Source organism: Sceloporus occidentalis, unplaced genomic scaffold (assembly GCF_023333645.1).
Source record: "Sceloporus occidentalis isolate IW3139 unplaced genomic scaffold, rSceOcc1.0.p SCAF_1, whole genome shotgun sequence".
NCBI lineage: Eukaryota > Metazoa > Chordata > Lepidosauria > Squamata > Phrynosomatidae > Sceloporus > Sceloporus occidentalis.
The window spans coordinates 165748046-165772897 of record NW_028316981.1 but is presented as its reverse complement, the minus strand read 5'-3'; the positions used below and the strand labels follow the sequence as shown (position 1 = coordinate 165772897).

Here is a 24852-nt window from a genome sequence, read left to right as displayed (position 1 = left end):
CGCCCTTCCCCCCCGGCAGTTCACAGAGGTGTGCAAGAGGTTAGACGAGGAAGGCGAGAGGTAGCCAATGAACGGTCGCGTGGCGCGAAGAAGGCGGGGCCTAAAGGAGAGATTGGCATGAGGCCAGCCAATCGCGTGCGGCTGCTGTCAGTGTTCCACGTCGGCATCAGAGCGACCAAGATGGAGGCGCTGATCTTGGTAGGAGCTGGAGGGGCGGCAGCGGGGGAGGGGGGGTGAGCGCGCGCCCCCGTCGCCATGGAGACGGGCAGGTGGAGGCCTCCCTGGGCCTAGGCCTGGGCTGGACCTTAGGCCTGAGTCTGGCCAGCCTCCTGGCATGGAGCTGGGCCGGCTCCCTGTCCCAGAGGAGGGGCTGCTGATAGACAGGGCACTAAGCCTAAGACCACCATTCCATTTCACTAGAGACCCAGCCGGGTTAGGTTGCGTCCGCACTGCAGAATTAACTCAGTTTCATATCGCTTTTGACTCCATCCTATGAGCTTGTAGCTTTATTGCGAGCTCTCCATCCACACTGAATAAATAATCCAGTTTGAGACTGCTTTAACTGCCCTGGTTCAGTTCTAGGAAATTCTGCAAACTGTAGTTTTGTGAGATATTTAGCTTTTCTACATCAGAGAGATCTGGTCCCACAAAAAAACCAAAACCAAAACAAACTACAGTTCCCAGAATTCCATAGCACTGAGCCGTGGCAGTTAGAGAGGTGTTAAACCGGATTATTTCCACAGTGTGGATGCAGCCTGAGACTTAACTGAGTGAAAGGAGTTGTAACATAAGTTTGCGTAGACTTGTGACAACTTATTTCAGTCAGTTAATTGAGATCCCTCTGCAGATGGATATTCCAGACTATGGCTCCAAAACACACTGCAGAAATAATGCAGTTTGGCATCGCTTCAACTGCCCTCCCTCACTGCTGTGGAATTCTGGGAAATGTAGTTTGTTGCAGCTCCACAGTTCTCCACTGCAATGCATCCACAGTGGAGAAATAATGCAGTTTGGCGCCACTTTAACTGTCACAGTGCAGTACTATAGACTTCTGGGATTTATAGTTTTGTGAGACATTTAAGCCTTCTCTGTCAGAGAGCTCTGGTGCCTGGAAAGGCTCAGTGTCTCACAGAACTGCAGATCCCAGAATTCCATAGCATGGAGCCATGGCAGTTAAAGTGGTGTCAGTCTGCATCAGTTCTTCAGTGTGGATCCAGCCACAGTCTGGAATACCCATCTGCAGAGGGATCTTGTAGCACCTTAATTAACCGAGTGAAAGAAGTTGCATAAAGACGCTGGAAGCTTTTGCTACAACTTCTTTCACTCAGTTAGTTAAGTCTCCAGCTGCACCCACACTGCAGAAATAATCTGGTTTGACACCACTTTAACTGCCATGGCTCAGTGCTATGGAATTCTGGGAAATGTAGTTTTTGTGGGATCAGAGCTTTCTGACAGACAAGGCTAAATGTTTCACACAGCTACAGTTCCCAGAGTTCCATAGCAGTGATTAAATGCAGTGGTTAAATGCCTGTACTGCAGCCATTCACTCAAAACCACAAGGTTGCGAGTTCAAGACCAGCAAAAGGGCCCAAGCTCGACTCAGGCTTCCATCCTTCCGAGGAGGGAGCTAAAATGAGTACCCAGACTGTTGGGGGCAAATGAGCTCACTTGCTAATTAGCTTACTTGCTGTTCACCGCTATGATCTTTGGAATAGCGGTATATAAATAAAACAAATTATTATTATTATTAAGTGATGTCAGACTGGATTATTTTTGCACTGTGGATGTGGCCTCTAAGAGCCAGTGTGGCATAGTGGTTTGAGCATTGGACTAGGACACTGGGAGACCAGGGTTCGAATCCCAGGTCACACTCTTTCAGCCTCATGATAGATTCACCTGAGGGTTGCCATAAGTTGGAAACAACTTGGAAGGCACACAGCCACAACAAGATCTTTTTGGACACTGATTTAACTACAGCGTGCTTTTGCAATGAATTGATTCTTTGAATTCCAGCTGTTAAAGGCAGTGATAATGCACCTTTTATTCCCATTGCATGCATACGGGAAAAGGGAGCTTGCTTCCAAAAATGTGCGTGTAAGATTGTACAATAGATTTTATTGATCTTTCTTTAAGTACAACACTGCAGTCCTGCATCAGACGGATCTGAAACTGTTCTAGGAAATCTTGGCCCTTAGAGCAGTGGTTCCCAACCTGTGGGTCAGGACCCCTTTGGGGGTCAAATGACCCTTTCATGGGGGTCGCCTAAGACCAATGGAAAACACCTATTTAATTACAGTTATGAAGTAGCAACGAAAATAATTTCATGGGTTTGGGTCACCACAACATGAGGAACTGTATTAAAGGGTCATGGCATTAGGAAGGTTGAGAACCACTGCCTTAGAGGGATATATGCACTGTACCACCCCCTGCCTACCATTGCTGAAGTTAACTTGCACTGCCTAGTACAACATTCAGTGTTTCAAGGCGGTGCTTTTCAAATCAGTAGTCCATGGATTGGTCTGCAGAGTGTTAGATGCTGCTTTGCAGATAGGTTCTAGGAAAGAAAAAAAAGGTTGTCACTGGCCACAAATATAATACCACTCCCTGAGACATTAGGAAGAAAAATTGCTGGTACCCCACATCAGCTAACCGGCTGAGAAGCTCTGCTTTAGGATACACTCTTAGGTTACTGTAAGGCAGCGTGTGCAGATTGATCAGTGAACTGTGCAAAAGTGTCTTGCTATACTCGCATAACTCTATGAAAAAAAAAGTCAATGTGGAAAAAGTAGGTAGAAATTTTAAAAAATAGTTGGATAATAAGAGAGCAGAGAGAGTAGTGTGATTTGCAGCATACTTGACAAATAGAAACTCAATAGTCCAAACTTTTAAATTTATTTATAGATTCATGGTGTTCTTTCTATGTCACTACTCCCAGGGCTGCCCTCTAGTATGATCGTATATACTCGACTATAAGTCTACCTCATGTGTAAATCGAGCACAGGTTTTGGGGCTGAAATTATGGCTTTTGCTATGACCCATTGATAAGTTGAGGGTAAAACTCAGGGGCGCATAGCAAAGGATCTAAAGGATGAAGCAAAGCAAAACAATGTCAAAGGACATACAAAATTCCAGCAGCCATAACTCTTTGTGCTCACTTCTAAGGCTGGATGGATGAGAGAGTAGAAGGTATTGGTGCTTCCAGGACAGATTATACTCTTGCTTTTCACCAGGGTTCCTTCTTTTAAATAAGAGTTAAGATATAGTACTTACATTGACCTGTGGATAAGTCGACTCAGTTTTTCTGGATCAATTTTTTGACCTAAATTTCTAGACGTATGCATGAGTATATACAGTATATACAGTAAAACAAGAAACAAATATTTTTTAAATATTCAAAACTTATTAAAACAGCAGAATTAAAAACAACAGCAAAGTAAAACGTGTTTAAATTCTATGCAGATTGAGCATCCCTTACCTGAAATACTTGGAACCAGAAACGTTTTAGAGTTGGGATTTTTTCTTATTTTGGAATACACAGGTAGTGGAGTATGTACCTGTACTATATTTGTGAGGCTGAAGAGAGACGTGAGGATCTGTGAAGTGGCGGGTGCCATGGATTTGTGCCACTTGGATTCCTGCCATTTCACAGATCTTCATGTCTCTCTCAAGCCTCACATCCTTTTGACACCAGCCGCCCATTTCCACCTTCAGAGTGGGGACTGCAGTGCTCCTGTTGTCTCTCTCTAGCCTGATATCTCATTTGCTCACTACTTGTGTTGTATATGAGATGCAAGGTTGGAGAGAGATGGAAAGATTCACCTGCAGAAATTCTTTCTATCATGTAACTGTTATGGAGCTTTGCTAGAAAAAAAAAATTCCAGGCCAACTCTAGCCTAATGGTAGATAAGAATGTGAGAAGAACCCAAAGAGCTAACTACTTTCCTACAGTGACCAGCTAGCGTCCTCCAGGAAACTTAGCTTTTCCACTATTGCTTGTTTGACAGACATTTCTTCATGGTCAGATACCTCACACTAATATGGTTTGACATTACAACCCTGAGCACACTTATTGGGAAGCAAATCTTTCAGAACACAGCGGAACTCATTTTTTAATACACATATTTAGGATTTCACTGTGAATCTCTTATTTCTTTGAATCATGGAAGGGTCCAGAAAGTTATTTTACCTTTTTCCTTTACCAACACAAGTGTCAGAAGGTGCCATTTCAGATGTTGATCCTCAGAAGGAAAGACAAGGATCTCATGGAGGCTTTATTATTGTTGTTATTGTTATTGTTATCCTCATTTATTTGTATAGTGCCATCAGTGTACATGGTATGTTACATGAGTGGCTAATAATTGTTAACTGGACAGTTCTCTGCCCTCAAGCTTAGAAGGCACAACAAACAAGGGATGGTAAGTGGGGGAGAGGAATAATTTCTGGCAGATGCTGGCTGCTGTTTTCTCCCGTGCTTTAAGGCACATTCCTGGACATAGTCAAACTTAAAGATCCCATAAATATAATATGTTTTTAAGAATATTCATTTTTCTCTGCTGGTTGTGTTTCTCATTTTGTTGGTTCTTTTACTTATTATTTCCATAGTAGTAGAATTCAAAGATATAGCCATGTTCGTTTGTAGAATCAGTATGTGGAGAGATCTTGTAGCCCCTTTGAGATTAACTGAAAAAGAAATTGGCAGCATGAGCTTTCGTAGACTTCAATCTACTGCATCTGAGGAAGTAGACTCAGCTCTACGAAAGCTCATGCTGCCAATTTCTTTCTTTTAGTTAGTCTCAAAGGGGCTACAAGATCTCTCCACATATTATTTCCGTGTAGCACTTACCAGTGTGCATGCCACTTTGCAAAATAACAAAGACAATCCCCTGTTCTAAAAATCTATAATTGACACACAAGACTGAGGATGGAAGGTAGAAGTGAGAGTTAACAGGAATAATCTGGATTCAGTTCAGATTCTTATCTCAGGTTAGAACAGGCCAAAGCTAGAGAGCCTGTGGCTGTCCAGATGTTGTTGGTATGGAGTTTTTATCAATCCTGTCCATCTTAGTCAGTGGTGTGGGATGATGTGAGATGCGGATGAGCAACATCTGAAGGATGAATTCCTCATTTCTGTGATAGGGGTTGGTGTTATAGGTTGTATTTCACGTAAAAGTTGGAGTTTGAGGAGGGAATTGGGGAGATACTGTTGTCCTTATGATGCAGGAGCTCTGGGAGGCAGTTCCAGGAATGTGGGGAACAGGGTGAGGGTTGGAAGTCATTCCTGGAATTAGTAGACTATCTGATAGTTCAGGACAGAAGAACTAGATGATTAATGCCCAGAGAGAGTTATTTTAGTAATGCACTCAGTGCAGATTGGATAGTCACCTTTAAAAATAACCACATGGATGCCTTTGCCACCCATTTTTAGTTCATGGTGACAGTAATACCAATATTGTGAAGGAGTAATGTTGTGGGATATTCATTTACTTTTGGATAAACTGGGAGTGGGCTGCTTTGCTAGTTCTTTCCTCTGAAATAGAACCTATAGCACCTGGTATTCTTTGCCGCTTACTTCAGAATAAATATGTGGGATTATATTGCCAGACACACTATTATCTGATGAAGATTGGGAGCCTGTATAGACTGGTGTTCTCTGCCGGCATGGGGGCACCCGTCGCCCCCCACGCCAGCGTCAAGCTGCACGCCCAACCACACAGCATCACGGCGCTCCGTTGGTGCATCTTTAAAGGAGCGCTGAAAAGCTGCTAAAGCACCTTTTCCACAGCGCAAAAAGGAGCTGCTTTTTGTAGCTTCTTTTTGTGCTGCGGAAAGGCCAGATTGGGGCTGCATCGTGAGGTTGCCACGGCCCTGATCTGGCAAGGAAAGGGGCGGCATGAGCCACCCCTTAGGGGCCATCTGTTGAGCCCCTGGCTTCACTGAGATCCAAAACAGACTGCAGAGATAATACAATTTGAGACTGCTTTAGCTGCCCTGGTTCAATGCTAGGGAATTCTGAGAACTGTAGTTTTATGAGACATTTAACCTTCTCTGTTAGAGAACTCTGGTGCATCAATAAACTACACTTCCCAGGATTTGCTAGCACTGAGCCAGGGCAGTTAAAGCAGTTTCAAACTGGATTATTTTTGCAGTGTGTTTTGGATCCATGTGAGCTAAAACCGTTCTTTCCCTGCCTCCCTGACCTCACCTTTTCAGATTAAAACCAGGTTTGTCTCTAGAATCAGCTAAGAGAACGTGAATCCCTCAGTGTTACGATTGCTGAGACCCTGAATGTGAAGCAAATGCCTTTCTCCGGCCGGATTTATTAGACAAAGCTCCATGGTTGCTGGCTGGACGGATTGGAATTATAGTCCAGCACATCTGGAGGGCACCATATTAGGGAAACCTGTCTTTCTAACCCAGAGACAGCACTGTTGAATTAAGAACAGCTGGTGCCATAGAGGATTTGGGCTTTGCATTCACGCCTGCTGCACAGAGAGCATTGGCGAAAATGTGTGATGCTGTTTTGCTGCAGAGCATGTGTTGATGATGTTCAGAGGCTGCTTATCTATCTAGGCTGCAAGCGAGCGGTGTGGCTCAGGCCTCGGTATCCCAGCGATGTGCTTTCCCTGCTTTCCAGGAAAGGCTTCCCTTGTCTGTCTGTGAGCTGTACTGCCCCAGGTGGCCTGATGGGAATGGCTCGGCCAAGCCTCCTCCTCCTGCTCCAGTCTCTCCAATTGCTTTTTGCAAATAAAACAGACACACATATTTCTTGCCGTCTTGTCTTGTCTCTTTCACCTAATGCTACCCTTCTGCAGGGTCCTGGCAGCTGTAAAATCTTTACAGTGATGCGGCTGCTATCATGCTGACCATCTGGGCCGTTGCACACCTAGTTTAATTGATTGAAGTTTAATTTATTGAAACTTCAGAATTAAATGATCAGAATAAACTGTGCAGTAACTCTTAACGTCTTGTTTTAATGGTTGATTGCTCGAGGCAGCCCTTGGCTTGAACTGGAAACCTCCAGAGAGAAATTTATGCTGCTTCTGGCCTTCTAGTCAGCTCTCATTACAGATTTAAAATGTGTGTTTATTTGCTGTCTCTCCAGTGGAGGCTTGTTTCTCTCTGGCAAAGAGATATATACATTCTTGTTGGATGCTTATATAGTAAGCACCTGTTCAAACATATTCTCCCTCTTTTTCAAACCCCCCCCCCCTTCCCAACAAAAGTATGGCAGGATGGAGGTGGACTTCTGGTGCCCCGCACTCATTCAATAGATGCTGATGACTGAATATTTTTCTGGTGGTTTTTGTATGGGTTGCTGGCTGCTTAATGTTATGGTGTTATATTGTTGCACCTACAGTTTTACAAGGGTTTCAGTGAGGAATCTATACTCCCCATGCTTCTGTAAAACAGGGATTCTCAAATGGAGGCATTGCCTAGCCGGCAGGTGAAATATTATAAGAAAGGATGAAGAAATCCCACTGCACTTTTGCCTGTCTTACTATGATGGTTAGACAGGTGTGTGCGAGAGAGAGAGAGAGAGATGGGGAGAGGGAGGAAGAAGGGAGGATGGATGAAGGGAATGGCGGGGGAATAAATTTTTCTACATTGTTGCTTATCCACCTTATAACAGATGAGCCACAGGAGCCCTGATACTCCTCTCCATCCTCTTTTTGTATGATGCATACCATCTTCTGTTAAATTCATGGGAGAGCGCGCTTCAAAATGAAAACCTTTATTGCAGAGTTTCTGGTTTAAACTAGGTTGGTATAAACCAAATGATTTTTTTTAAAAACTGGTTTTAAAAATTGATTATTTATATTTTTTAAAGTCAGCTGTTATTACTATTTTCCAACCCTTTTACTGAAACAATTACTGTTTTTTCTTTAAAAAAACATTTTAACTTTAACAGCTTATCGGCAGTTGTTCATTGTTAGACCAGCATCCATTGTCAGTTGCTTCTTTAAAATCACTTTATTTTACAGTGCAAAAAATGCCTTTCAGAAATGAATCCTGCTTTTAACATAACCAATAAAAAAATCCACCAGTGATACCTTTATTGGGCCAACCAAAATGCACATATAAATGTTGCAAGCTTTCAAAGCTTCACATTCTTCTTCATCAGGCAAGGTGTTAAAAACCATACAGGAGAAAAAAAAATGAAGATGTTAAGTCATAGGCCTGAATTTTGTTGTTTCTTTATTCAGTTCAGATGGTATGGAAGGGCATATCTTGCAGGCTGGTGCCTCCTCCTTCCTTTGCAATCCAATATGCCTCACAAGGATGGAAACATATTGGATTGCAAAGGAAGTGTTTTTGTTGTGATGCGAATAGATGTAAATTTCATGGACTTTGAAAATCTCCCAGTTGCCACATAGCCAGGAGGAGGAGGGGCCAGCCTGCAAGATATGCAGGCAAAGGTAAGACAGGCAAAAGTGCAGTGGGATTTCTCTCTCCTCTCCTATAGTGTCCATTAGGCAATGCCTCCACTTGAGAATTCCTGATGAAGAAACCAGTGAAGCTTTGAAAGCTTGCAACATGTATATTGTGCATTTTGGTTGGCCAATAAAAGTATCACTGTTTGGTGGATTTTGACTGGATTTGCTAAATGGCCAGCACAGCTATCCCTGGCTGTTTTCTGCCATTAACATAAATTCAGCCAAAACAATTTACTTTAAAAGAGCACTTTTTAAAAAGAACAGTTATTATTTAAACTAGTGGCCATAGCATCTGGACTACATTTTCCTACTTAATTTTCTGATTTAGTCCTTTATTGGTGTAGTCTTATACTCATATATAGGCAACCAACATGTCAATATAATTTCCAAAGTTTCTTTGAAAGATGTAAATCATATCAAAGCCTAGTAACTTTGGATTGTTAAAGTTAGATAGTAAAACATGGTTGATCAAGGTTTCTAATACATAAAACAATGTTTCACAGTATTGATATAATAGGAATTGATTTTTTAAATTAAAACATTAATGCAAATAAAATAAAATAAATTGGTTTAAACAAAGAAACAAAAAAAAAAACCCAGTTAAAGAAAAACTCAATTTTAAAACTTTTCTCCCCAACCCTGCTTTATTACTTTGCTTTTTTGAATGCTAAGGAATTCCTGCAGTTTCAGCCACAAATCTTCTGTATGTTGCATAGGATTCTGGGAAGTTTGTTAGGGAACTCACTAGTTCTGTGAGGTCTATTGTTGCTCTGCAGGAGCTGAAAATGCACCCATAATGCATGTTTGATCTTTAGGGCAGGTTCTGGGAACTTTTGGTTCCCCCAGATGTTTTGGACTGTAATTCCCACAGTTATTGCCATTGATCGTAGGGTTGGGACTTCTCTGAGAGGTGAAGTTTGAAAAGCTCTGGGAAGCCAAAGTTCCTGTTCTCTCCTCACCTCTCCCTTCAGTTCCAGGGAATTTGAATAGTAATAGTTAAGCAGTGTTTTGGGAAAGCTTGCTTAATGCCATTATGATCTTAGGAACATCTGAAGAAGCTGTCAAGAAATCCCAGGATTCCCAGGAACACTGTATGAAAATTACTGTGTTAGGCAGCAACTCCAGCTCCTACTTCCTATAAGAGTCATAGAAGGTAGGCTGTTTTCCATAGAATTGTGACTGGCTGCCTTTTTACAGTGTTTACTCAGCAGAGAATTAACCAGTGAACATTACCAACTCATTGAGTTGCAAGAAATGTAGAGGGGTTGCTCCATAAAAGAGTGCTCTCTGCAGGGAGGATAGGAGGCTATTGGAAATGTAGAAAATATTGAATCTAGAGAGTAATTTGGAGAAGAACTGAAAGTTTTCTTTTCTATTCCTGTTCCTGTGTTCTCCTTTGAAATCAGACATGGTGTTTGCTCTGTTTGCTTCCATGGGGTTTGGTCTGGTTCAGTGGAATGACACCTCTGGTTTGGGCTTAACCGCTCATGCGTAATGGATCCACCTGCCAGCCTGCTCCCTAGATGGATCTGCTGTTCTTGGAGAGGGGCTGTTGCAGCACTTGAGGTGAAGTTCTGTTATACACTCTGACTGTGGCTATGTGGAAGTCAGTGCATCACAGAACTTTGTCTCGAGAGCTTTCCATCATCCAGCAGGAATGAATTATTTCTTCTGGTCAGCTTTTGTCCCCTTTCCCTCTTGTACCAAGGGGATATTAGCCACATAGCAAGCTGCCTTTGACCATGAATCTCAGGAACGTACTGGCTGCAGCTCAGCGAGGCTTTTCCAGGGAGGTAACTCACATGTATGTCTGCAGTTTGGCCCTGTGACCTTCTTATGTTTAAAAAACTGTGGGCCCTTGGTGTCCACTTGGGGTTGGTTCCATGACCCACACCCACCCCAGATATCAGAATCCATGGAAGCTAAAGTCCTGTTATATACAGTGGCATAGTAAAATGGTATCCCTTATATAGAGCAGCAAAATCAAGGTTTGCTTTTGGGGAAGAAAAACTGTGAATATTTTTGAACTGTGGTTGGTTGAATCACATGAACATGAGTCAACAGTGTGATGTGGCAGCTGAAAAGGCCAATGTGATTCTAGGCCGCATCAATGGAAGTATAGTGTCTAGATCAAGGGAAGTAATAGCACCACTGTATTCTGCTTTGGTCAGGCCTCACCTGGAATACTGTATCCAGTTCTAGGCACCCCAGTTCAAAAAGGTTGTTGACAAGCTGAAGCAGGTCCAGAGGAAAGTGACCAAAATGGTTAAAGGTCTACAAACCATGCCTTAACAAAAAGAGACGTAGGGAGCTGGGTATGTTTAGCCAGCAGAAGAGAAGCTTAAGAGGTGATATGATAGCCCTGTTTAAGTATTTGAAGGGGTTTTCTGCTGCTCTGGAGAATAGGACCGGGAACAATGGATTCAGACTACAGGAAGAGATATCACCTAAACATTAAGAGGAACTTCCTGACGGAAAGAGCTGTTCGACAGTGGAACATGTTGCTTTGAAGTGTGGTGGAGTCTCCTTCCTTGGAGGTTTTTAAATAGAGGCATAACAGGTGATTGGACTGGACGGCCCTTGGGGTGTCTTCCAACTCCTATGATTCTTTGCCCATCCTTTTTCTCTGTGCCTTTTTGAAGAAAGAAAAAATGATGAGAGGAGCGAATGAAGGACGTGGCTTTAGGGAGAGAAGGAGAGAAACAGGGAGGGTACAGGCCACTTGCAGATCAGTTGTAGATGAATGGGTTAGAGGATGCTATGCACATAATGTTATACATCCTCAACCTGTACTATTGTCCTGTGCCTTTTATGCCTCACCCTTTTCTGCAAGATAACTGCTTATCCACCATGGTCCTGTGGCTCCCTCTGGTGGTGAATGGCTAAAAGTGGGCTGAGGTGGCTGGTGTTTGGGATGCAAAAAAAGGGTCTGTGGCCAGGAGGAGTCAGAATGATCTGATGAAAGAATAAAATACTAACAGTCACTTGTACTACTTGGTCCGGTGATGCTGATGCCATCAGCATACAATTTTGTTTTGTGGAATTGCTCTTTGCGATGTGGGAAGATGTTAAATCTGGTGCATTAATTAGCTTGTGTGTCTGATAGAAAGTAACATGTGTGTAGGTCTGTTGAATTTGTGTTACTTATTTGCATCACAAACATCTAAATGACATGTAGTTAATTAATTTATATCCTGCTCTCCTCCTGTCATGGGGCCCAAAGCAGCTCTATTTTATTTAAAACAGTTCTATTTAAAAAGCACATCTTTAAAAACAATTTAAAGCATTTCTATAACATAATCAAAAAGATCAGAACAACACACCACATTGAAAACCTCCTCCTGCCAGATGATTTAAGAATCAAAGGCTGGTGGAAAGAGAGCAAAGGGGTGTGTGGGGAGGGGTAATTGCAACCTCCCATGAGAAGGGAGTTTCACAACCTGGGAGCAGACACTAAGAAGGCTGTCCCCTGTGTCCTCACAAAGTCAGGATGACCAGATGCCCTCCTTTTCCATGACATGTCTACCTTTCAACCTTTATGTCCAGGAGGAATTCCAAAGTGTCCTTCATTTTGAGCTTTATATGAGTGTTTTGTAGCTTTTGTTGTGTCATGTCCTCAATGTTTCTTGAATGTTCTACATTTTGAGGTGCCTTGCCCTCCTTTGCAGCTAGGACATCTTTTCACCCTGCACCAAGTGTGCCTGAGATGGTGCTGGCAAGTCAAGTATAGAATTTTCTATACAGTACTTTATTTAGTATATACAGCAGTTACTCATTGTAACAACTTTATAATGTAGCAACCCACGTCTGCCCTCTCTGGAAGCTGTGGCTTGAGGCCTGGGCAGATCAAGCCTTTTGTTGGAGGACGAAGGCACTTGGTATTGATTGGATAGAACCATTCAGTTGTGCCTTCCTTTGCAGGAGCCCTCTCTCTACACAGTCAAAGCCATCCTGATTTTGGACAATGATGGAGACCGTCTGTTTGCCAAGGTAAAGCTTCTTGGGATCTGGGATGCCTGATAAGGGGAAGGCTCTAAGGCAGGAGTGGTTAAGCTGCAGGGGCTGGACAGCCATATATTATATTATATTATATTATATTATATTATATTATATTTATAGGGCTCTTCCAGCCCCCTGGTTGATGCAGTGATATATACTGTGGTATTGGGTATTTTAAGATGCTAAAACTCTGATTTATTTATGTGTTTGTTTGTTTATTTATTGGATTTATATCTCACCTTTCTCCCAAAATGGGATTCAAGGTGGCTTAAACACCATTTTTGGTGGTGGTCTTGCTCTTTTTTGTGTTTGGGGTATGATTCCCCCACAGCGGAGGGCAAAATAGGCCTTGAGAGTAGATTTCAAACTTTTTCCCCTGCCAATTTTAAAAATAATTTGGGGCCCATGAGCACAAAGATTACAGAGGACCCCTCCCCCCAAGGGCTACATAATTCCCAGCTGCGTTCGAAAAAAGTTCATGTTTGGCAGAGATGGAATCCTTATGGAAACTCAACTGGGTTTCAGCTTTCAGAGCAAGAAAGAAGATGTTAATGTGTCAACCTGTACCTTTTGAGGCAACCAGAACCATATTGTAACTCTTTCTAACTGATGGTTATGTAGCATGCACTAATATTGCTGCCAGGAAGTGTACTCAGTCATTTTATGAAGGCTTTATTTATTCGTTCATGCATACTCTTTCCTTGCAGATGTAAATGCCACCTGATTTTTGCATGCAGCCCTTGATAGCTGTGTTTCTGTAGATTATTTCACTGCAGTGATTTCTTCTGTAGAAATTTCACAGTAGAAACTTTTGTTTCCCTTCATTGTGTTGCCACACTTACTTTTGCTCCTACCATCTAGTGGGAGGGGGAATGTGTTCCTCTAACCATAAATCACAACTGAACTAGGGCAATCCACTGAAGTGTATAGGGTTTGAATTCTGGCCATGCCTTCACCTGGATGGCTCTGTCTCTGCCTCATTTCTCTATTTATGTAAATGGGAGAGAAAGTAACTTGAACCTTTTCTATGACATTTATGATCTCTGTCAATAAACATGATTCTTAAGCTCAGCTGAGTAGTATTTGAACCTGGCAAATGGTTTCCATAGTGCAATTCCTTGTGTAACAAGCTTTTCTTTCCCTCTGCAGTATTATGATGACACCTACCCCACTGTCAAGGAGCAAAAGGCCTTTGAGAAGAATATTTTCAACAAGACTCACCGGACAGATAGTAGGTTCTATTGGGGAGCATCATGTAGGGGTGTCTGGGATGATAATATATAGAAGGTTAAATGACCTTCTTCGAAGGCTCTTTTGGGAGTCTCTGGAAGGAAGTATCCATCTAAAATGCCAGAAAAGGGTGGGAAACATGACTGAAATTTATAAAATTGTGTTTAGTGGTGAGCTGGAAAGATAGAGAAGTAGACAGAAGTTTTTCTTCCTATCTCATGTAAGCAGACTCCTTCCAGCAAAGCAGATAATTAAGAGGCTGAAACCAAACAAAAGAAAGTACTTGTGCACACAATGTGTTGTTTAAAAAAGGTGTTTTCTTCTGTAAGATGGGGTGATGGCTCCCAGGCTGGATGGCTTGAAAAGGCTCTTGGATAAATGTATGGAGGAAAAGGCTATCTTGAGGGTTGTATTCCACTTCCAAGCAGGCTGTCTCTGAATACCAATGACTGAGGAATCAAAGAAGGATGGCCTTGAGGACCTCCTGGAGGCAGTTGATTAGTCCCTGGGTAGAAACAAGACATTGGACTAGATAGGCCACCCATTGGTGTGGTATGGCAGACTTTCATGATGCTGTTTTCTCTCTGAGAAACCTGACTTTGAAAGGAAAGAGTATTTGATAATTCTATATTTGCCACCATGGTAGTGATTTATAGCTGTTGGATGCACATTGGTCATCTGTCTTGCTTTCCAATACGTATTGGCAAGCTTTTTATTTTAAATATCTCCCTGGAATTGACTTTGGTCCAATATTCTCAAGATGAGAAGTCAGAACAAATGTCTGGAAGAAGGATTGTTTTAGGAAATGTTTTTTTTAAAATCTTAATGTATTTTGAATATAAGGCATCATTTTTAGGGGGAAATTGCTCACCTCTTAAGCAAGCCAGTGTGGCGTATTGGTTTGAGTGTTAGACTAGGACTCAGCAGACCAGGGTTTAAGCTCCCCTGAACAATCGGGAGGCCACTTCAAGAAAATGGTGAATTACTGCAAGATTTATTTTGTGAAAAATTATTTGCACAAAACCTTGGGTTCTGCACAGAAAATACTGTAATTCGAGAGAAAGCTATTTATTTTTGCACGAAGAATAAGTTGCACAATGAAAGGCCCCCAAATACAAAATCATAGAAAAATACACATAAATTCTTGTAATCTTGCCCAATGTGAGAAAAACTATTGAAATCTTTGTTTTTGTTTGCAAGATCAAAAGCAAACAGTGACAGCCTTAAGAAGAAGATGACAATGATGCAATATCAACACTTGGAATGTCATGTGCTGCTTTTCTAGCTTTGTTATGTTTTATTTTGTCACCTTTCTCCTCCTTCCACACAGGTGAAATTGCTCTCCTAGAGGGACTGACAGTCGTTTACAAGAGCAGCATTGACCTGTATTTCTATGTCATTGGTAGTTCCTATGAAAACGAGGTGTGTTATTCCAACTCATCAAAAAGATGTGTGGTTTCAACCATCTTGCCTTCTATGTGAAGGCTCTGTTCATTCGTATTCTTTGTGTCAGGAGAAACAGCTTTTCATCAGACACAATGCATGTGTGTAAAACTGTGCCCACTATTGCCCTGCATGAGAGAGCTGTTGTCACAGCTCCATGGCCCCCTAAACATTCAGAGAGGTGTAGGGAACCTCTTGAGTTCCATCAAATGGTCATACACCCCTCACCTTGACAGCATTATTGACTGGTTTCCCAGCTTTTTGTGCATATTTATTTTCATTGCAAAAGGATGAATGCCTCTTCTAAGGGTTAGTTACTGGCAATAAGGCCCTTAAGCCAAAACATGTTGGCATTTTTGATCTCACCCTTTTGCCTTTGACAGTGTCCACCACTAGAATACATTCCTCAAGAGCTTCTTTGAACCTGAATTTGGCTCTTGAGTTGAAAGAAGCTTGCCAGCTTTGGGGAGCCTCTTTGGAGAAGGACTTTAACAGAGCAAAAAATTGCCAAGCATAGCATGCCTTCTGTGAGTCTAGCAACCAGTGCCATGCTACAGCCTGTCTATCTGTACAACCCCAAATGCTTCAGATCTAGCTATGATTTGTGTGTATGTGAACTGTTTCCTTTGCAGCTGATGCTGATGGCTGTGCTCAACTGCCTCTTTGATTCACTCAGTCAGATGCTGAGGTAAGAATCTCATTTCTTGTGGTGGCTGAGCCCTCTCACTTTGGCCAGGGTGGAATTTGGGAATAGGGTAAAAGAGCAAGCATTATGACTGAAAGATCAATGTTTAGAATGGATAAGAGCATCAAGAACACATTCACTGTTTCTAAAGCATTGGAACAAAATATCATCAGTGGACAGAGGTGTGTTGATTAACAATACAATACTGAAATCCTGGTTCATCACACACTCTGGATTTTTCCAGAGCTTGGAAAAAAATATTTGATTGGACTACAACACCCAGAATCTTCTAGCTAGCATAGCCATTGAGGTTGTAATCTTAAAAAAAATCTTCCCGCGCTCTGATACCTCCACCAATACATTAAATTTAGCACTTAGCACTTGTGTTCAAATCCATTCAAAAAGTACTGTTTTCACCACCCCCACCACCCAAAAATCCATAAGAATGAGCTGGGCAACTTAGTTATATGAGTTTGGGTAAGATGTCATCCAAAAAAGATCAAACTTCACTTCTTGTGTTTCTGTTTGGGGGGGGGGGGCATGATTCTGTGGAGGGTCAGTTCACAGTCATTTGTGAATGGAAAGACAAAAGAGGTCCTGGGTTAGTTCCAACTTGTAGTGGAAGGTATCGGTTAATGGTCATCAGCATGGTTGCTGGTTTACAACAAGCCAGAACTTTTTAGAAATCTGCTGTGGTGTAGCATCTATATGTGCTCTGTGGACTTAGTATGTCAGCACAGTGTAAGCAAAGCAGTTGGTTTCAAAGTGGTACCTATTTATCTACTTGCATTTGCATGCTTTCAAACTGCTAGGTTGGCAGAAGCTGGGACTAGTAATGGGAGCGCACCCCATCATGTGGCATCCGAACCTTGAACTGCCAACCTGCCGATCTTGCAATCAGCAGAGTCGATCAACCACTTGAGCCACGTAGGGAGTATATTAATGGCAATGAACAAACAAATCAATACATACTTGCCCAGTTTATTTAGGTTCTCCAGTGCAGTGGCTTTTTTTGATCCATGATGTGGAATTCGTATATGTGTCAGCACACATGCATAGGGTTTACATGCTCCATTTAAGGCAAGCCTTTGGATAGGTGTGTGAATGTTCTGAGTGCACCTTGGTTCATATTCCAAGCACTAGTATCCAGTCCAGAAATGAGCATTGTGAGATTATCAGCTAGTTGCTGGTTCTTGAGCAATTACATAGTACTGTAATGCATTGAAATGTGGCACATTCCTGGTGAACACTATGTCTGTATTTAGGACTCTGAGTATGATAGCAGGCTGTCAGTGCTGAGATTATTTATTTATTCTAAATTATACCTTGGACCCCCAACGTCTCAGTGAGCAGTATTCTGTGGTTTCTTCTGCAGGAAGAATGTGGAGAAGCGAGTGCTCCTGGAAAACATGGAGGGTCTTTTCCTGGCTGTGGATGAAATTGTGGATGGAGGGTAAGTCTACACATTGCAGTACACTGTAGGGGCCAGAGATTCAGAAATCTAATCACAGTCTGGTGTGTGCATGCACACTCACACACTTATGTGCCTATGAGGGTGCCTGTGTAAGTGTAACTTAACTGTAAGTGTAAGAAGAAAGGCCCTCCCTCCAGTCCATCTGCCCTGGTCCAGGCCTTCGAGGGAGAGAAGATCTGCTGGACTTTTCCCTTCCCCACTGCCATTCCCTTCTCCTTTTGTGTCTTGTCTCTTTCGATTGTAAGCCTGAGGGCAGGGAAATGTCCAATTAACAATTTGTAAGCCGCTCTGATAACCTTTTGGCTGAAGAGCGGGGTATAATTAAATAATAATAATAATAATCATCATCATCATCATCATCATCATCTGAGCAGAATATGCATTCCTGATGGCAGGGTGTAGCATTTGTACCCATTCCAGAAGGTAACTGCATCTGTCATCTCTTCCAGGGTGATTCTTGAGAGTGACCCCCAACAGGTGTTACATAGAGTTGCTGTACGGGTAAGTGATTCCCATCTCAGCCCTCCTGCTTCTCATACCTTGTTCAGGAGCTTCCTTAATCAGCCCATTTTAGGTGCTGGGGGAGCAGTTGTATAGCCCAAGGGTTGGTGGTCACTTTTCAGATTGGCCAGGTGTTTGACAGCTGCAAGTTAGAGGCTTAAATTGGTTTAATAGAAAATGCATACCAGCTATATCTATCTAAAATACATTAAAATTGAACTGAAATTAAAATTTTGTGCTTCATATGTAAATTCATTAGAATCTCATATACAATTAAAATTGCTTATTTATACCAGAATATTTTTTTAAAATTATATTTTTATGTAAATGAACCTTAAATTGACTATTTACATTGACTACTGATATTGAACTAAAAGAAATCAAGGGTGTATCTAGACTGATTTTAAAAGACCAGAAAGTCCCAGATTTTCTTTCTGTTCCTTCTGATTTTATTTTGGATATCCATACATGTTTTGTTAATCTCAAAATAATTTCTGATAGCTACCAGTACTATCATAGACTTTTTATCCAGTTCCTCACTTTGCTTTATTTTAACCCAATATATAAGCAGAACAGGAACAAAATCTAGGACTTTTCAGTGTGTCCTAAATTGATCATGCTGTTGACAATCCCAATGATAAAAATGAATTTAGTTCCTTTTTCTTAAAACAGTAGTATGAATTGCAAAGTCAGTTTTTTTAAAAAATGGGGTAGCACTCAGGAGCCACAAAGAAAGCTCAGAGGATCCATATGCAGCTGAGCAGCCAACAGTCACTTTGCTGGCACTTATCTTGTTTTTACAAGGAAGCAAGCTGCAGCTATATACAGCTGATTTAACAGGAAGGGAGGTTGGTTGGAGGAGGAGAAAGAAGATGGTACCATGTTATGATGAGTCCTGGAATTAAGTGGCCTTTGGTGGACTCTTTGGGACACTGAGTTAAGATTAGTGTCTCCTTTACAAGTTAGAATACCTATTTTCAAAAATACCTTTGTGAATTAACTGCCTCCCCCCCCCCCCCATTTCAGGGAGAGGACGTCCCTCTTACAGAGCAGACAGTCTCACAGGTATGTTTATTGGCTACATCTTGTTGGCTATCTTTCATTAAATCTCATTGAGAGCATGCTAATGCTACTATAACTGCACCCTTCTCATCAACAAAGTTTTCTGGTTATGACATCTCAAGACACTGATAAGATGGGAATTACCCAGTGCTATCACCTAGGTAACATGTCTGCAGTTGGGTCGCACATTTGGTTTTTGGAGTCTTGACATAGAGCGGAGTATGATGAGAAACTTCATTCTTCTTCGTGGTCTCTGCGAATCATACAAATGGGTTTCACTGCGCCTGCGCAGTGCTGTTCGGAAACTTCTGGAATCACTGGGCAAAGTTTACTTTGCAACATATAGAAACTTTTTGGCGGTAACTCCGCCCACCCAGTTTCTTTCCCCAGTTCCTTTTTACCGCCGCGCTAGCTGCTTCAGGGAACTTCGCTCGCTTTAGCTTGCATTCGGAATCACTTTCACTTTTGACCTCAGACTGTCTCTTGACCATTCTTTGTCTCCCGCCCCTGGTAACTTCGAACTCTCGGACTGTTGACCTTGTTTCTGGACTTTCCCTTTCAACTTGACAACTTCGGAAAATGCCTGCTCCATTTAAGAAGTGTGACGTCTGCGGGGGCAAGGTGCCCATCCAGGACCCGCACTCCTCCTGCCTCCTCTGCTTGGGCAAAGACCGACGAGCACCTGAACCGCAAGTTCAGAATGAAGGTGGCGGCGAAGAAGCACGGGATGTCATTGGCTCCCATCTCGCCCTTCAGAAAGAGGCGGTGCCCGTGGCAGCCGCAAGGTCAGTCACAGGGGTCCTTCCAAGAAGACCAGCAACCTCAGCAGCAGGGTTCCCAGAGACGCCGGTACCCCTCTCAGTCCTGCTCCTCCTCTGGCCGTCGCAACTTTCCCTCCCGGTACCGAAAGTCCCGCCGGCAGGACACCGACCAGGGGAAGAAGAGAGCCTGAAGGGTTGCAGCGTGCTTCGTCTCTCCTCCTTTGTTCTTTTTGGACATTTTGAGGCCATTTGTCACCACCTGGGCCTCTATTACAACGGACTCGTGGGTCCTCAACATCGTCCGTAGGGGTTATGCCCTCGAGTTCCAAGAGCTCCCCCCAACCGGAGCCTTCATGTCCACTCACCCCTCGGACACCCTTCTCAACGCAGTGCGCACCTTGCTGGACAAAGGGGCAATCTCCCCTTTATCGCCCGAACAATACTCCAGGGCCTTTTTCTCCAGGTACTTCACGGTACCGAAGGCGGATGAGGGCATCAGACCCATCTTGGACTTGAGGGAGTTGAACTCTTTCCTTGAATACCGCCGGTTCCGGATGGTAACCTTGGCTTCTATTCTGCCACTTCTCCGCCAGGGCCTGTGGTTCGCGACGGTCAACTTGAAGGATGCCTACTTCCACATCGGAATTCGGGAGTCCCACCGGAGATTCCTCGCCTTCGCCGTTGGTTATACCGCGTACCACTACAACGTGCTCCCCTTTGGCCTTGCCACGGCTCCGAGGGTCTTCACGAAGTGCATGGCACCAGTGGTGGCTTACCTTCATCAGAAGGGCTACAGAGTCTTCCCGTACCTGGACGACTGGTTGTTTGCCACCGACTCACAGCAGGAGCTCCGAGAGGCAGTCTCGTTCGCCTTGCACCTTTTGGACTCCCTCGGACTGGTCATCAACGAAGAGAAGTCCCACTTCACCCCGACCAGACAGGCCAAGTTCATCGGAGCCATCCTCGACTCCGAAAGATGCTCCGCCTTTCTCCCTCGGGATCGTTTCCAGGCATTGGTGGCATCGCTGAGGCCTTGCATCTCTCACAGAAAGATGAGGGCCAGGGACGTCCAAGTAGCTCTGGGCCACATGGCGTCAACAACTTTCGTGACACCGTGGGCAAGGCTTCGCCTCGGACCACTCCAGTCCTGGTTCCTCTCAGTCTTCTCTCCGATGGAGGACCCTCCGTCCAAGTGGCTCACGGTACCGAGACCGGTGGCGGCTTCACTGAGATGGTGGCTGGACGGCCCCAACGTCTGCACCGGGGTGCCCTTGCATCAACCTCAGCCTCAACTGACTTTGACAACCGATGCTTCCCTGGAGGGCTGGGGCGCCCACCTGCTCGACCTTGTTGTCAAGGACAAATGGTTGACCCAGGACAAGCTTCTCCACATCAATGCTTTGGAGATGCTCGCAGTCGAAAAGGCTTTGAGGGCATTCAAAACCGCTGTCGCAGGCAAGGTGGTCCTCCTGAGGACGGACAACACCACCGTGATGTATTACATCAACAAACAGGGAGGCACCAGATCCAAGACCCTGCTCGAGATGACACTTTGCATTTGGGACTGGTGCATCCAGAGACAGGTGCTCCTCCAGGCGATTCACCTTCCAGGAGAGGACAACAAGTTGGCGGACCGCCTAAGCAGATCCCCTTCGGTGTGCCACGAGTGGAGGCTCCATCTGGAGACGGTCAGCGACCTGTTCGATCGGTGGGGAACCCCCCAAGTCGACCTCTTCGCGACCGAATGGAACAGTCACTGTCCCCAGTTCTGCTCCAGGAGGCGAATGGACGGATCCCTCGGAGACGCGTTCGCCTTCCCTTGGTCGGGAGAGCTGCTCTACGCCTTCCCTCCCTTCCCTCTCGTCATCAGGGTGGTGTCCAAGATGACAACGGACCGTTCGGATGCGATCCTGATCACGCCGTGGTGGCCGAGACAGCCCTGGTTCGCATCCCTTCTCCACCTCTCCAAGAGATGCTTCCTCCACCTCGACTTCCGTCCGGACCTGCTGTCGATCCAGGATGGCCGGATTCTGCACCCGGACATCAAGTGCCTGCCGCTTGTGGCCTGGAGAATCCAGCCCTAGCCTCACTGCCGGACGCGGTGAGGACGGTGATCCTGGCTGCGCAGAAGCCATCCACCCAGCGGTCCTATGCCCTGAAGTGGAGGAGGTTTAGCCTCTTCCTTGATCAAAAGGGCTTGTCTCCTGCTCAAGTTTCCACTCCAGTGGTGCTGGAGTTTTTGATGGCGCTGTTGGATGAGGGGCTGTGCCTCACATCCATCAAGTGCTACCTCTCTGCCATTTGTTCCGGGTACCAATTTGAGGGTAGGGCTTCCTTCTTTAGGGACCCCTTGGTGAAGGGGTTCCTGAAGGGATGTGCCAACCTGCACCCTCCTGTGTCGGTACCGGCCCCGGCTTGGAGCTTGGAGGCGGTGCTGGCCGCGCTCCAATCCAAGCCCTTTGAACCGATGGCCACAGCGGACTTGAGACTACTGACTTGGAAGACCGCTTTTCTTGTGGCCATTACCTCTGCCCGCCGTGCGGGCGAACTCTGTGCCTTGCGGAGGGACCAGCCCTTCCTGAGGTTTCACAAGGATAAGGTGGTCCTTCGGACAGACATTACTTTCTTGCCTAAGGTTGTGTCTGCTTTCCACATGTGCCAGGACATTGTGTTGCCTACCCTCGCTTCCAATCCAACTTGGGATGCGGAGCGAAGCCTGCACTCTCTTGATGTCAGGAGAGCGCTGGCGTTTTACCTGGACAGAACTGCTGCCTCCAGTCGGTCCGAGAGACTTTTCCAATGCTATTCGGAACCGAAGAAGGGATTGCCCGTGTCTGCGCAGAGGTTTTCCAAATGGGTGGCTGGTACCATCCACCTCTGCTATGAACTGTTGGGCAAACCTCTCCCTGGCAGGGTTCGGTCCCACTCCACGAGAGCAGTGTCAGCATCCTCTGCATTCCTGTCAGGCATTCCCTTGGAGGATGTCTGTAAGGCTGCTGTCTGGTCCCAGCCATTGACTTTTATAAAGCACTATAGGCTGGACACCAGAGCCATCCGAGACGCAGCTTTCGGGAGGGCTGTGTTGGTTTCAGGGTTGCATTGATTGCACTACTGATGGTTTGTGTTTTCAGCATTTATGTACATAATGCCACTGCTTTACATTCTGTTGAAGGTTGATTTGCACAATTCCAATGGGACTGGTCTTGCATGACCTTTTATTTCCTTCTCAGGTTTTGCAATGTTATTGCTATGTTGAGTTTTTGCATGAACAAAAAGACTGACTCTTTTTATGGTTCAGGGTGTTTATTGTTACAATAAATATACCCTTGGTTTACCATAGCTTTGGTTTCAGGACACTCCCTCCGCCGCTTACCTAAGCTTGTCAGTCTAAACCCATTTGTATGATTCGCAGAGACCACAAAGAAGAAGGACAGGTTGCTTACCTGTAACAGTATTTCTTCGAGCGGTCATCTGCGAATACATACAAATCCCACCCGTCCATCCCCTCAGTGTCCTGCTCTTATTGGCTCTTTCCATCGCCTGCTTGGCGGAAAAATTGCGGAACTGGGGAAAGAGCGGGAAGGCAGGGGCCTTATAACGGGTAGGCGGAGCCACCGCCAAAAAGTTTCTATATGTTGCAAAGTAAACTTTGCCCAGTGATTCCAGAAGTTTCCAAACAGCATTGCGCAGGCGCAGTAAAACCCATTTGTATGTATTCGCAGATGACCACTCGAAGAAATACTGTTACAGGTAAGCAACCTGTCCTTTTCATGTATAAACCAGCCCACCTGATCCCAGCTTTCCCCAACATGGTGATTGCTAATGTTTTGAACTACAGTACCTAGTATTCGCAACCATTGGCTGTGCTTGCTGGGCTGTTGGGAGTGGAAGTCCAAAAAGTCTGGAGGGCATCAGGTTAAGGAAGATTGGTTTAGTCTTGGCTGTAGATAAAAGCTCTGATACCTGGTGTTGATAAATGTTTATAGGCCAGAAGAAGCTTCATCTGAATGACTGCTAATCAGAGAGCTAGAGTTTCAATGCATAGCACATAGCAGCTAAAATATCTGGAGGTTTTATGCAGAAGCCAGAATTTGAATACAAATTATGCTCAACCTTAGTTTTTCCCTTTTCAGTCTCCATGAGCATGACTTTGGGGGGGGGGGGGGACCCATCTGTGATTTAAATCATTTTTACTGGGAATTTTGTATAACTGCATGAAGATTATTCTTGTGGAGAATTGGGGACTGAATCCTGCTGTCTGCCAGTCTGTTCACCCTTCAATTTCTATTTGCAGGTATTGCAGTCAGCAAAGGAACAAATCAAGTGGTCGCTACTGCGATGAGGAGTCATGTGGGATCCCACCCATTGACCTACTGTGTCCCCACCTGCCTTTCCTGCCCTGTCTCGCACTGACCAAAATATAACATGACCACAATTTTTGACATATCTCATATCCTGATCTTAGTCTCATCACTGTCCCTATAGTTGTTGGTGCTAGCACATGGGGGTGGGGGAGCCAGTGAGGGCCAGGCTGTTTTCAGAATTACGTCATATTTCAGGGGAACACTCCTTCCTGTAGGGGAAACATCTTCATATCTCATATTGTCTGTCCAGTCTGGCTGTCTTCTCCCAACCTTTAATCCAGAAAGGCATTTCCTTTTAACTGTATGATAGAGGTTTTTTCCTCTTGGGCTCTTCAGCCTTTTCCCAGTTCTGCCCATAGGCCAGCATGTGATGACATGAGAGCCTGTTTGTGTATGACTGACACCCAGATATATGCCCCCCCTGCTCCTTTACAGTCACAGCCATGTGAGTCCTGTCTCCAATCCACCCATCCCCCATGCAGTCCTAGCCTGGGCCAATCTTTCCATGTGGACTTAGTGCCAGAGATTTACCTAGAGCTGGTGTGGGCCCTATACAGCCAATTGTAATTACCTACTTGATACATTGCATTTGATCCAATTCCTGCAGCTGCTACTTGAAGGCATCCAGCAAGAGGAGTACCCTGGCCATTGGTCCCATTCTTGAACAACACTTACTGTCAAAGCAGTTTCTCCTAGTGTTCAATCCAAATAGACCTTTTTATGATTTAAAGAATCATATCCAGGCCTGTCTTCTGGGGTGGCAGAGGAAAGGTCTTTCCCCTCTTCCGTTTAATCACAGTGCTTTTGAAGAGTGCCATCTTATCTCCCCCAAAATCTTCAGGTTAAACATTCCATTACCTCAGTCCTTCTAGTAGTTGATATCTGTGCCCGTTCGTTA

The 24852-nt window shown here is 44.4% G+C and overlaps 1 protein-coding gene across 1 annotated transcript; it reads left to right on the top strand.

Moving 5' to 3' along the window:
- Positions 1 to 24041, top strand: LOC149322652 (coatomer subunit zeta-1). Its single transcript, XM_089481021.1, has 9 exons — positions 1 to 198; positions 12357 to 12425; positions 13584 to 13665; positions 14995 to 15086; positions 15740 to 15795; positions 17168 to 17245; positions 17716 to 17767; positions 18794 to 18832; positions 23885 to 24041. The coding sequence occupies exons 1-9, from the start codon at positions 118 to 120 to the stop codon at positions 23930 to 23932; spliced, it is 597 nt and encodes a 198-aa protein (XP_089337147.1). The 5' UTR covers positions 1 to 117; the 3' UTR covers positions 23933 to 24041.
- The last annotated feature ends 811 nt before the right edge of the window (positions 24042 to 24852 follow it).

Coding starts and splice junctions, on each gene's coding strand:
- LOC149322652 (XM_089481021.1), top strand. CDS start 118: ATGAGGCCAGCCAATCGCGTGCGGCTGCTGTCAGTGTTCCACGTCGGC. Junction 199..12,356: donor AGATGGAGGCGCTGATCTTG/GTAGGAGCTGGA, acceptor CTTCCTTTGCAG/GAGCCCTCTCTCTACACAGT. Junction 15,796..17,167: donor TCACTCAGTCAGATGCTGAG/GTAAGAATCTCA, acceptor TTTCTTCTGCAG/GAAGAATGTGGAGAAGCGAG.